This window comes from Macaca nemestrina, chromosome 15 (assembly GCF_043159975.1).
Source record: "Macaca nemestrina isolate mMacNem1 chromosome 15, mMacNem.hap1, whole genome shotgun sequence".
NCBI classification, from domain to species: domain Eukaryota; kingdom Metazoa; phylum Chordata; class Mammalia; order Primates; family Cercopithecidae; genus Macaca; species Macaca nemestrina.
The window spans coordinates 53,812,000-53,824,049 of NC_092139.1; the positions used below are offsets into that span (position 1 = coordinate 53,812,000).

Below are 12,050 nucleotides of genomic sequence, written 5' to 3' on the forward strand. Positions count from 1 at the left end.
ATCTCTAGAGAACCAGGAGGCGCCTGCACTATGCTAAGCCTCTGTTTCTCTGTCTGTCTGTCTTTATTTTATCCTCCTAACACCCTTATGAAATAGATGCTCTTCTCATCCCCTTTTCACAGAGGAGGAAACTGAGGCTACATAGTGTTCCCAATGCCACAAGGCTGGTAAGCTGTAGAGCCGGGGTCTGAACCCCGGCAGCTTGCTCCAGAGCTTGGACTCTAAACCGCTGCAGGTGTTGATTAATTTTCATGTCTTGCTGTCATCATTTTCAGGGAAATATTGCCAAAGAAGCTGCATCCGAGGAAGCTTTAACAGCAGTCCAAAGTGGAAGTGTTAGTGAACCAGAGGTACGGTTTGAGGAGGGCCTTTGCGTGCCCCCTGGCCACCCCATGGGTTTCACACCCCTCCTGACCTCCCTGCCTGTCGTCACCAGTTCACACCTCCCACCTCCTTTAGGATGTGCTGCAGCAAGCCTCACCTCCTTACGTCTTCCCCTGCTGTGATTAATCTTTTCTTCTGTATTCTCTGCACAGCCTGTACCATAAGCTGCCATTTCTACATAAATTATTTGCAAAAATTTTAGTAAATACAGCTTATCTCTCCTTCCCATTGCCCAAAAAGAAAACATTTTGGAGAGGCAGAACATTTGTAAGGGTTTTCTCTGTATCATATGCACATATATACACTCATGTCTGTATCTAGGTGTGTTATTAATGTATGTCATTCACATGCATCTCGGGATTTGGGAAGTCCTCTCTCCTGTTACAAATTCAGGCCAAGGAGTGTAGCATCTTCCACCAGTGCAGTGGCCATCCCTGGGTACTTCCTCATCCTTTCTTGGTTTCCCTTCATCCCATCCATGCCTTTGCAGGTGGTCCCTTGACCACTTCATTGGAGTGTCCCTTCTTGTTCCCTGCCAGAAGCCTGGCGGTTCCGGAAGAGATTGGCAGGTTCCTGTGAATCCTGCTCAGGATCTCGAACTTTTTCCTAAGGAGCAGAGGAGGGTGTTGTAGGCCTTTGAGTGGGAGATTGGTACAATAAGGCATTTTCATTCCCTGATGATGAGCACAGTCCTGGAATTTCAGTAGTTTCCCGAGAGCCTCTTGGTGATGGATGGACTGACTCAGGAACAGAAGCCTAGAGCATCCTTGAAAAGGGAATGGAACATGGGTTTTAGTCATATTCATAGAGGCACTGGGACAGATTCACTGAACACTAAGCCCAGACACTGAAGTTCTGCCAGAGGGCCAGGTTCTCCAGCCCTGCTCCTCTCCGGATTCTGACCAGTAAAGGAGTCTACCCAGAAGTCAGCTAGGGATTGAAGTACCCCTTTCTCATGGCTAACACTGAACCAGAAAACAAAGCTTGGACCGATAACCCAAATGGGCTTCCCATTTCTCCTTACTGAATTAAATGCCCCCATGTGGTTGTAGGCAGGCCTTACCCGTGGGGCAGGGTCTCCCCACTCCCGGCTAATTACAGGGAGGGGAGGAGAAAACACGCACCCTGGAAGCAGGATGTGCCGCCAGAAAGAGACAGCACAATGCAGGCACAGGGTCCAGTTTTTGAATCTCACATTAGCGTGTGCTGTTGGAGCCCCACCCATATCCTCTAGCACTTATTCTTCCTGAGCACCCTGTGAGGACAAGGAATGCAAGTGCCTGGTCTTCCTTCCATGCCGTGTTTGCAGCAGGGCAGGCTGTTTGGGGAAGCAGCCATCAGCCAGTGACTGAAGGGATTGGAGAATCAATACGCCAGCTCCTTCACCTCTTAGATGGGACCACTCTGCACTGTGTTCTCTAGGCAACCAGAGATCCAGGTGGGATTGATTCACTGTAGTCACCCACATCTTGAAGCACCCCATGCTGGCAGCCTCCCCTTCCTCACCTCGCACGCCACTCCTCTTACAGAATGTCCTGGCTTTGCTCCCCAAATGAACTACTGACTCTCAGACTCTGAGTTCAGGGTGTGTTTCTGGGGCAGCCCGCACTAGGAGACTCACTGACCAGTCGGTCACTCCCTGTGCCCTAGGGAGGAAAGTCGGGGTGTAGAAGAGGACAGCAGTTTTCTCTCTAATACTCCTAAGAGGGTAGCCATTCCCTTATGAACCCAAGCAAGGATGTGGATGGAGGGCCAGGATGCCTGCCCCCACCACTGCATCAAACATGTTGGAACCCCACAAGATACCTGAGTCAACAAGGTGGATTGATCTCCTATTTTTATCTCCTCTCCCTACCGGAGAAAACCACTGAAATGACAGTAAAGGAATAAAAAGGGCACAAATCCACAACGATGAGATGGAGAGGAGATATTGGAAGATAAGCACTTTAAAAATATTGAGAATAAAAAAATCAATGGAGGAGTTTACACTGGCTTAGCACAGCTGAGGAAGGTGAAACTCAAGCATCTTTATGAGAGGAGAGACTGGTGAAAAGTGTGTGAATTCTGCACAAGGCTGAAGACTGGAGGTTTGCAGAAGGCAGGGTGAGGAACTGGGCTGAAAAGCTGGGCAGTCTGGTGTGGAGTGACTGGAACACTGGATCCCTGCAGACTCCAGTTAGGTTGTCAGCCACACCCCAAGTGAGAGGATAAAATGACTATTCTCTAGAGAAATTAAACAGAGGCTGCTGCTAATTCAGATTTAGCCTGTGCTGCATGGGCATTTTAATGGTGAAGGATAGAGAACAGACAAATGGAATTCTCCATTTCAACAGAGGAATCCTCAGTCCCTCCTCCAGCCACACCCTCTCGATGCCAGGAGCCAGGCCTTGTATTAGTTTCTATTGCTGCTGTAACACATTACCCCAAAGTTGGTGGCTTATAACAACACAAATTTATTATTGTGCAGTTCTGGAGGTTAAAATTCCACAATGGGTTTGAGTGTGCTGAGCTTCAGGTGTAGACAGGGGCATGTTCCTTCTGGAGACTCTGGGGGAGAATCTGTTCCCTTGCCTTTGCCAGCTTCTAGAAGCCACTTGCATTCCATGCCCTGTGGCCCCTTCCTCCATCTTCAGAGCTGGCAGCACAGCATCTTCGTCCCTCTGACTCGGACCTGCTGCCTCCCTCTTAGCAGATCCCTGTGATTCCACTGGGCCCCACCTGGATCATCCAGGAGCATCTTCTCATCACAGAACCCTTCATGAGATGACATCTGCATAATCCCTGTGCCCTGAAAGATAACATATTTACAGGTTGCGGGGACTAGGACCTGTAACATCTTTGGGGGCCACTGTTCCATCTACCACAGTCCCCCGTGCAGGATATTGGAGAACTTAAGTCCCCCAAAAACTGACAGGCCCAAAGAAAATACCTTCAGATAATGTCACTGAAGGTGGCCACCCAATAATAATGCCATATCTCTGCCTGATCACCCCATGAAGTGCCCCAGTTAGCCAGTGTGGAGTTTTGTCTCTCAAGCATGTTGCTTTTGGGAAGCTAAAAATGTGCTCTAGTGATATAAGGGCCTAAATGATGCACAGAAAAGACAAAGAAAAGACCTGGAACTTATGAAATAGGAGCTGCAATACAGGCAAGCCGGCAGAGCTGCAAGTCCAGATTAGAGGGAGAAAAAAGGAAGCTCATATATTATCTCAAATGCCTGATCGTTTGGAAGATAGTAGTGACCAACACTTGGCAAATCTGATAAAGCAAGTGAAAAATTTAGGAAACTAAGTGAATAAAAACTAAGCACACAAATGAAAACATTGTCATATTACACTACTTTCCTCAGCAACAACAGAACTTACACATTCATATTAGTGTAAATACTTATGGATTTAACCCTGAATTGTGATGTAATTATCCTGGGGGATAAGATGTGGGGAAGAGGGTAGGATAAGAGGGATTAATCTAGCCCCTACATCAATATCCAGTAGGAAATTCTAAAAACTAATGAATTTAGAAATAGCACCATAAACATACTGTTCAGAAATATAGAGGTAAATACCCAAAGAAATGAAAAGGTCGAAAGTTCTGTTCAATGGGGGTAGAGACTTGGAAGGACAGAGAACTGCTGATTTTCTTAATAAATGTTTGGTGCTGATATTATTTTAAATTTTTCTATATGCATGTATTACTTTGATTTAAAAGAACTCCATGAGGGATCTCAAAAGGAATCATCTTCTGAATTGTGACACCTTTTTAGATGCACCTGAACCAAGACAGAACAGCCTCAGCCCTGACTTTCCAGGTGGCTGTGGTCCATTTGACCTTCCTGGGCTCCACCTCCCCACCACAGTTACTCCCAGGACCACCTGACCAGTCCCAAGATTCAAAAATTCTTGTATCACAATGAACACAGTTTTAGGGAGAGAAGTATTTTGCTTCCTGAGTTATTATAATATGTATATAATACTACCACGCTCTAATGTCTACCCCAGGATGCAGTTAAAATATGGACCCTATGTCAAAGGCCAACTGAAACTATTTATCTCGTGTGAGACCTTCATGTGAGAACTAGTTTTTTTTTTTTCTTTATTATTTTTTTTTAAATTTTAAGTTCTGAGATACATGTGCAGAACGTGCAGGTTTGTTACCTAGGTATACTCGTGCCATGGTGGTTTGCTGCACCTGTCAACCTGTCATCTAATGCCCTGCCTACATTAGGTATTTTTCTTAATGCTCTCCCTCCCCTTCCCCACTCAACCCCCCGACAGGCCCCAGTGTGTGTTGTTCCCCTCCCTGTGTCCATGTGTTCTCATTGAAGAACTAGTTTTTAAAAACATTTTATAAATTTTGAGTATCTCATTAAGAACCTCTCCTTAAAACTAGGCCTGGCCCAGGATGAGTTGTTTCGGGTGAGTGTCATGTAGAGATAATGCAAACACCAGCCCAGTAAATTACAGGGAATTGACAGGATTCTCATTGGCTCCTCCTATCTCCTTGCTCTAGGACATAGAAAAACTCAGTGACGTCTCCACTGGATATGCACAGGATCACCGTGTCAGCAGTAGGAGCTTGGCATCGCTCTTACTGCCTGAAGAGCCCGTCCACTTCCGCCCCATCTACAGGGGAGCCTCAGCTGCTTTTTGTATTCAGCTGTTTTGTATTGATGAGAAATACGAAGCAAGGCAAGTACTGACCTTCTGGCTGGCTGTCACAGTGAGAATCTCTTCTGGCATTGGTGGCCCAACATTTTAACTTTACAAAGCCAGTAATTTCCAAACCTGGCCCTCATCCTAATCTCCTGGGGAATTTTTAAAAACCACAAATTCCTAAGCCCCATCCAGAGATTCTGGTCCATCAAATTTTAACAAGGGCTACAGAAGTGGGCTAGAAAGCTGGCCCACCTATGTAACAATTGGGAATCTGGAAAATTATCACTTACATAACCACATGCTGCTCCCATTCTGTAAAGTTTGCATTTCTTGGAGAATTTGGATTTGGGTTACTGGTTTTCTAGAGTCTTTGGTTGCAAGTAACAGAAAATCCAACCAAACTGGCTTTGGAAAAAAAATTGAATAATTGCCTCACATACCTAAGGATAACTCCAGTGATGAGACTAATTTAAATATGGCTTGATCTAGGATTTATTTAGATAACCAAATCAAGGACCAAGTTTCTCTGTCTACCTCTTCAGCCTGTGTATTAGTCTGTTTTCATGCTGATGATAAAGACATACTCAAGACTAGGTAATTTATAAAGAAAAAGAGGTTTAATGAACTCACAGTTCCATATGGCTGGGGAGGTCTCACGATCATGGGGGAAGACAAAAGCCACATCTTACATGGCAGCAGGCAAAGAGACAATGAGAGCCAAGTGAAAGGGGTTTCCTCTTATAAAACCATGAGATCTCATGAGACTTATTCACTACCACGAGAATGGTATGGGGGAACTGCCCCCAGGATTCAGCTATCTCCCACAGGGTCCCTCCCACAACACTTGGGAATTGTGGGAGCTACAATTCAAGATGAGATTTGGGTGGGGACACAGCCAAACCATATCACCCTACTTCCCTACTATTGGCCCCTTTCTCAGAGGAGTGCCCCATCCTGGGCCTAAGACCACTGACAGTCTCAGGTCTGCATCAAAATCCAGTGAGGAGGACTTGCCAGGGTGGGCCCAGCTTTTTCCAGCCAAAGTCCCATGAGGGCTGACAGGACTGTGTGTTCATTCCTGAGCCAAAGGCTGTGACGAGCCCATGCCACAAGGAGATGGAGGAGATGGACTCCATCCCTTAGCTCGTGCTCTACCCAGAATCTGCAGCTGGTGCCTCAGCTACATGGAATATCTGAGCGAGGGATAAGTTGACACCCAACAGCAATCCAGCAAGCAAGGAGGAAGCATGCATGGTGCTGGGCTTTGTCTAAAGCCCTGGCGCCCACCAGACCTCATAGCTACCCACCCTGCCCCTCCAGAACACCCATATGTTCAGTGCTTACTGTTCTCCTGTGGTCTGAACACTGGACGCTGCCCTCAGTGCCTGGATGCCACATCTGCTTAGCACTGACTCCTCATCTGTTCATAGAACCATCTCGAAGAGGAAATGATTGGCCCATTTTGATGGAATGGAAGGCTCTAGAATGTCTTTTAGATGACCAAGCATAGCTTGGTCATGTTCCCAATCTCCCAGCATCCCCTGGAACCATGTTGTACTTTAACTTTTTTCATCTTGAGTTTTTGGCTTCTATGGAGATCTGGGACATTGAAAAGATAAATTCTTTTTATTCTAATTGTGTTGTAGACATCTAAAAACTTGTAAAGCCTTTCTATATTTGTTGCTTTATATTTATTTTATCAGTACATTTAAATATGATTGTGCTTAGAGTATACTTTTTGAATTTTGAAACAGGAATTTGATGACACAGTGTAGTTTGCCTATGAACTTACATCTGCAGCTAGTCAGAAAATCTTCAACGGATAAAAGGGAAAAAGATCAGAAGCAGCCTATAATATTTCCCACCTCTCCTCTTAACTCTTTCAAAACAGGTGGGAAGGATCGGAGGCACAGAATGACCAATTTTGTTTTGGCTTTTCAAATGCACAGAGATTATTAATTGATGTGAAAGTGCCTTCAGTTCTGCAGAATACTTTATTACTGGCATACGAAGCTTGCGACTTATGCACCCCATTAGTGTTCAGCTAGACACATGTTCTGACTAGTAGTTGGCTAATCACTGCCCGAGGGGAGGGAGCTGTAAATCTCTATAAATGTCCACTGATGTTGCATTTGCTTGCAGGGCAGTGACAGTGCTTACTGTCTTGTTTACAGGTCGCTGGATTTTATGAATTTTGTTTTCAGTCTTTTTTCTGTAAGTACATGCTGAATTTTGAGAACTGATTTTGTAAGCTTAGAGAAGTTATATAAAAGTAAAATGTCATAAATTTATTATGCTATGAATGTTGAGGTTTGTGTTCTGAGAATAAGGTCAAATGGCATGTCATGAACTCATAAAAATAGAAAGTATTGTCATTTTCAAGAATTTGTAAGTCATGCTATTTTAGCAGTTCTCTTTAAATGCAAAATTTCTTTTAGACATAGCCTTACCAGTGTTTTATCAGAATCAAATCATTTATAGTAATATATGAAAATGTCAGAAATTAAAGTGAATGACACAGTTATGTTATTTGATAGATTATATTGGCTGTAAGTGTTCTGAAACTATCATAATGCTTTTCTGAGGATAGCAAAGTAGGGACTTGTTGATTTTCAGGTTGGTATTTCTTTCCCTACTAGTTCCTCAGGCCTGACTTCATGCCTGTCTTGTAGAGGGGGCTCAACCCACATTGGTGAATGGGCCTGTAGGCTAATATCCAAGTGCAAATAAGATTCTCCATGTCAAGGTGTCCTGGGCTTCTGCCTACATTGTTGTCTCATTGTTCCCTAGGGATGGAGATCCAGCCGAACTCTCACACTTCTTTATTGAAGGAAAGAAAATGGGGAAGAAAGTTTTGAGGGACAAAATGTGTTTTTATAAAGACAGGCCTGTTAATTAAGTCAACAACTGTACTTCTTCAGTTGACTGATTTCAATAAAAATATCTATTGCTTTATATTTCCTGGATACTCTTTCTCATGAGGCAAAAACAAGTATACTTTAATTATTTTGTCTTAAAACTATGTGATGTTAAGTTTTATTTCCTCATTTTTATTATGATGAAGCTATGTAATAAGGCAATACGTTCTCCATCATAATTTTAATAAATTGATTATTAAGGCACTTTCAAAACAACGTGGATTACCCTAAACATAGGATTTACAAAGTTGGTTTCCCTCAAAGACTCCTCAAATAAATTTCACTAATTTTAATTATTTCCTATTTTAAAGTCCATGTAAAGGTAAATCTTTAACATTATAAAAGTAATGCTGGCTTTAAAAAGTTACAAGAGCTGTTTACATTTCAATTCTATTTGACTTCGGAACATGGACGACAGGAAAAAAATAACCTTGATTGCTTCATCCTTAATCCTTCAAATCCAAGATGAAGCAACTCATTATAGTTAGTCTCCCCCTCCCAGAGGAAGCCCACCCAGACTTGGCACCCAGTCCTTATTTTCAACTTGAGTATTTCAGCAACTTGACTCTCAGTTTCCCCAAAAGGAGTCCTGCTAATTTGCTAAAAAGAAGGAAGATAAGGTCAAACAATGATTCACTCCTTTGAGCTGCACAAATGTCCCCAGGGTTTTGGATTAGCACAAGTAATGCCTTCACAGGGTTCAAGAGGAGGCGAGATCCCAAAGGGACAAATTAGCTTTGGGAAGAGCAGGCTGCTTCTGCAGGGACCTGGCAGAGGATCAGGCAGCTGCGTGAAGCTCAGATAGCCTAGAGCAGCACTGTCCAGACATGGATTGTGGCCACATCGGTAATTCTGAATGTTCCAAGAGCCACAAGGAAAAAAAAGAAAAAGGAACAGATGAAGTTTATATGATAATATCTTTTATTTAACTTAATATGTCCCAATCCTGTTTTTAAAGAGACAGGGTCTCACTTTGCTGCATGCAGTGTCGCAATCATAGCTCACTACTGCCTCAAACTCCTTGGCTCGAGAGATCGTCCTGCCTCAGCCTCCCAAATAACTGGGACATGCCACCATGCCCAGCTAATTAAAAAAAAAAATTGTAGAGATGGGATCTCGCCCTCTTGCCCAGGCTGGGCTCGAACTCCTGGGCTCAAGTGGTCCTCCCATCTTGACCTCCCAAAGTACTGGGGTTACAGAAGTGAGCCACTGTGCCTGGGCAAATGTAATCATTTCAACATATAATCAATATGAAAACTTATTAGTGAGCTATTTACATTCTTTTTCTCATGCTAAGTCTTTGAAGTCTAATATATATTTCACATCTATAGCACATCTCAATACAAGTACTGAATTTTCATCAGAAATAGTTCATCTGTATTTAGATGTTATAAAATTTACAGTTGGATAAGTAGATTCACACAAACCAAGCACACGTAAAACTTTTCCAGTAATGGAATTAAGTATCAGTTTTTTTTTATTTAAATGAATTTAAATGAAATAAAATTTAAAATTTAGTTCTTTTGCCATACTAGCCACATTTCATTGTCTACTGTACTGACAGGGCAGGCCTAGAACAGGTGAATGACAGCCCTCAGGACATGCAGGACCTCTTGTGTCTACTAACTAAACCCACTGCCTAAGTTTAGTCATGCTCATGGATCTGTTCATCCAACTGGGATCATGTCATGATAAAATACATACACGTTGGTTTATGGATAATCACAGAATTTTAGAGCCAAAAAAGGCCGTAGTATCATCCTCCCATCTCTTAAGAGGAAGGGGCCACTGGTATAAGGTCACTTAGGAAGCAAGAGGCCTTTGCTAGGACACCATGCTACCTCACTGACTTTGTGACACAAGTGAACTTGCAAGTATGAATTGTCTTGGTTTAAAAACTACTTCCCCAGAAGAGTTATGCTGAATGACTGCCATTGTTTATAAGATTAATTTATTCAGGTTTCAGTGAGACACAAAGATACTTTTTCCATGCTCTTGTAGTTGCTTATTTCGTGAATTTTATGTGATTATTTTCCAAATTACAGGAAAGGTAATTTGAGTATCCTCTCCTTAATGAACACATTTTGCTTCTAGTTTTCTTGGTGTTTGTTAGAGAAATTTGTTTTTTGATTAATGGTTTTTTATTCTTTCTCTGTGTCCTGGTTTTTGATGATGTTAGGATAAGAACTTCTGTATAATTTCTCTGCCCCATCTCACCCCTGAGTTCATCCTCATCCAGAACTTCGTGAAAATGGTCCCTTTCAGCACCTGCACCCTCGAGCAGGACCTCTACGTCTTCCACCGGGCCGGCTTGCTCAAGTGAGTAGACACATGTTTGGCCACACAGCAATCCATGAAATTACAGAAGACAAGGGAACAAGGAGCTCCCTGCTATTTTAATAATTTATTTTAAAGATCATCTTTTATTAGAAGAGGGCTTGATTAAGTGATTTTAACTAATACATTTAGAGAAAGAATGGCACTTGAGAAGAGATTTGTCCTGTCAGATATTAAAACATAATAGAGCTCCACAACAATCAAGACAAGGCCACGTTCACTGATTCTGTAGGCAGAACAATGTAACACAAGAAACAGACCCAGTATAGTAGGAACTCAGTGTGCAGATTGAGCTTTGTATGTGAGTGTGTGTATATAATACATTCATGACAAAGTGTGTGTCACAACAGTGGGGAAAGGAAGGATTCTTCTGTAAATGGTGGGACAAAATGAAGATAGAAACTTTTTTGATACTCTATCGTAAAATAGATTCTCAGGTGATTAAAGAGTTAAATGTAAATATTGAAAAATTTTTAAAAGAGTTAAATGTAAATATTAAAAAGTTAGAAAATATATTTACAGTGCTAGGTTCTGTGCCAAGTTCTGGGAACACAATGGTGAACAACATACAGACATGGTCCCTGCCTTTTCAAGGCTTATGGACACACATTGTGTAAAACTGTAACTGTGATGGGAGTAACCAGTGCTGGACATGTGGTACTGAGCATGGAACATTGGGAGAGTTGGCCCAGCCAGATGAAGCTTTCCTGAGAAAGTAATATGGAGTGCTGGATCAGGAAAGCGAGTAAAGACTGACCTTTATCACATCTCAGAATGAGAAAGTTCTTTTTAAAACATGAAAGAAAAAAATTAAGGTTTCGTATACTATACCAAGTTTTTTGAACCACCTGATTTAATTAAAATGTAACTGACCAACAGAAGGATGTTTTAAACAAATATGGCAGACAAAAGGTAGGTATATTTAATATATAAAGAGCTTTAATGAATCAATAAGAAAATCATTTAATTCCTAAATAGAACAATTAATAAAAGGCATGACCAGACTGTACAGGAAAAAAAATCCAAAAATCAGTGTATATTTAATATCTTCTATCTTATTTTTACAAAATATTCTGAGGCTCATCAAACTGCACACTTGAAATGAGGGCCTTTTATTGTATGTAAATTAGACCTCAATAAAGTTGATGCACAATCTTCTGACGAGAGGTTTGGTGGAGGAGCGTCAGAGAGCTCGCTCTGTAAGTGCTGTGTTAACCATTTGAGTGAAACTTTGAGAAACATCCTAGATGTTCACTTCATAATTAGGTACTGGTTAAATGAATTTTAGCAAATTCATTTAGTACATTATGATGAAGATTTGAAGAAATAAAACCAGATTTCTGTATCCTATGTGGAAAGATATCTAGGATGGTGAGAAAAACAGTCAAACAACAATAGTACAAGTACTAATACTAATGATAATTAACATGTATTGAGGATTTGTAGTGTGCCAGGTGCTTTCTTAATAATCACTTTCCATGTATCAACACTCACAGTGACCTAATTAGTTAGGTATCATTATTCTCATTTCACAGGTAAGAAGACTGAGACATAGAGAGGTTGAGTAACTAGTCTACAGTCCACACAGCAGAAAGTGGCAGAACTGAAATTGGAACCTAGGCTTTTAGCTTACGGAGCCAACTCATGACCACCCTACATACTGTTTCTTTCCATGGTGTGGTTGGTGTAATCCCATCTGATTGTTGTAAAGTGTTCATAGGTAGCAGTCAGCACTATTGCTAAACTGTTGTATCAG

General features: G+C 41.9%; 1 protein-coding gene across 8 annotated transcripts in view; it reads left to right on the forward strand.

The window, feature by feature from the left end:
- LOC105486805 (cilia and flagella associated protein 61) overlaps positions 1 to 12,050 on the forward strand; it is a 290,537-nt gene that overhangs the window by 96,354 nt on the left and 182,133 nt on the right. For all 8 annotated transcript variants that reach the window (XM_011749866.2, XM_011749862.2, XM_011749864.2 and 5 more), the window contains 4 exons: positions 276 to 350; positions 4,894 to 5,072; positions 7,214 to 7,253; positions 10,137 to 10,276. In XM_011749866.2, the coding sequence (XP_011748168.2) occupies positions 276 to 350; positions 4,894 to 5,072; positions 7,214 to 7,253; positions 10,137 to 10,276 (434 nt within the window). The remainder of the gene's footprint in view (positions 1 to 275; positions 351 to 4,893; positions 5,073 to 7,213; positions 7,254 to 10,136; positions 10,277 to 12,050) is intronic.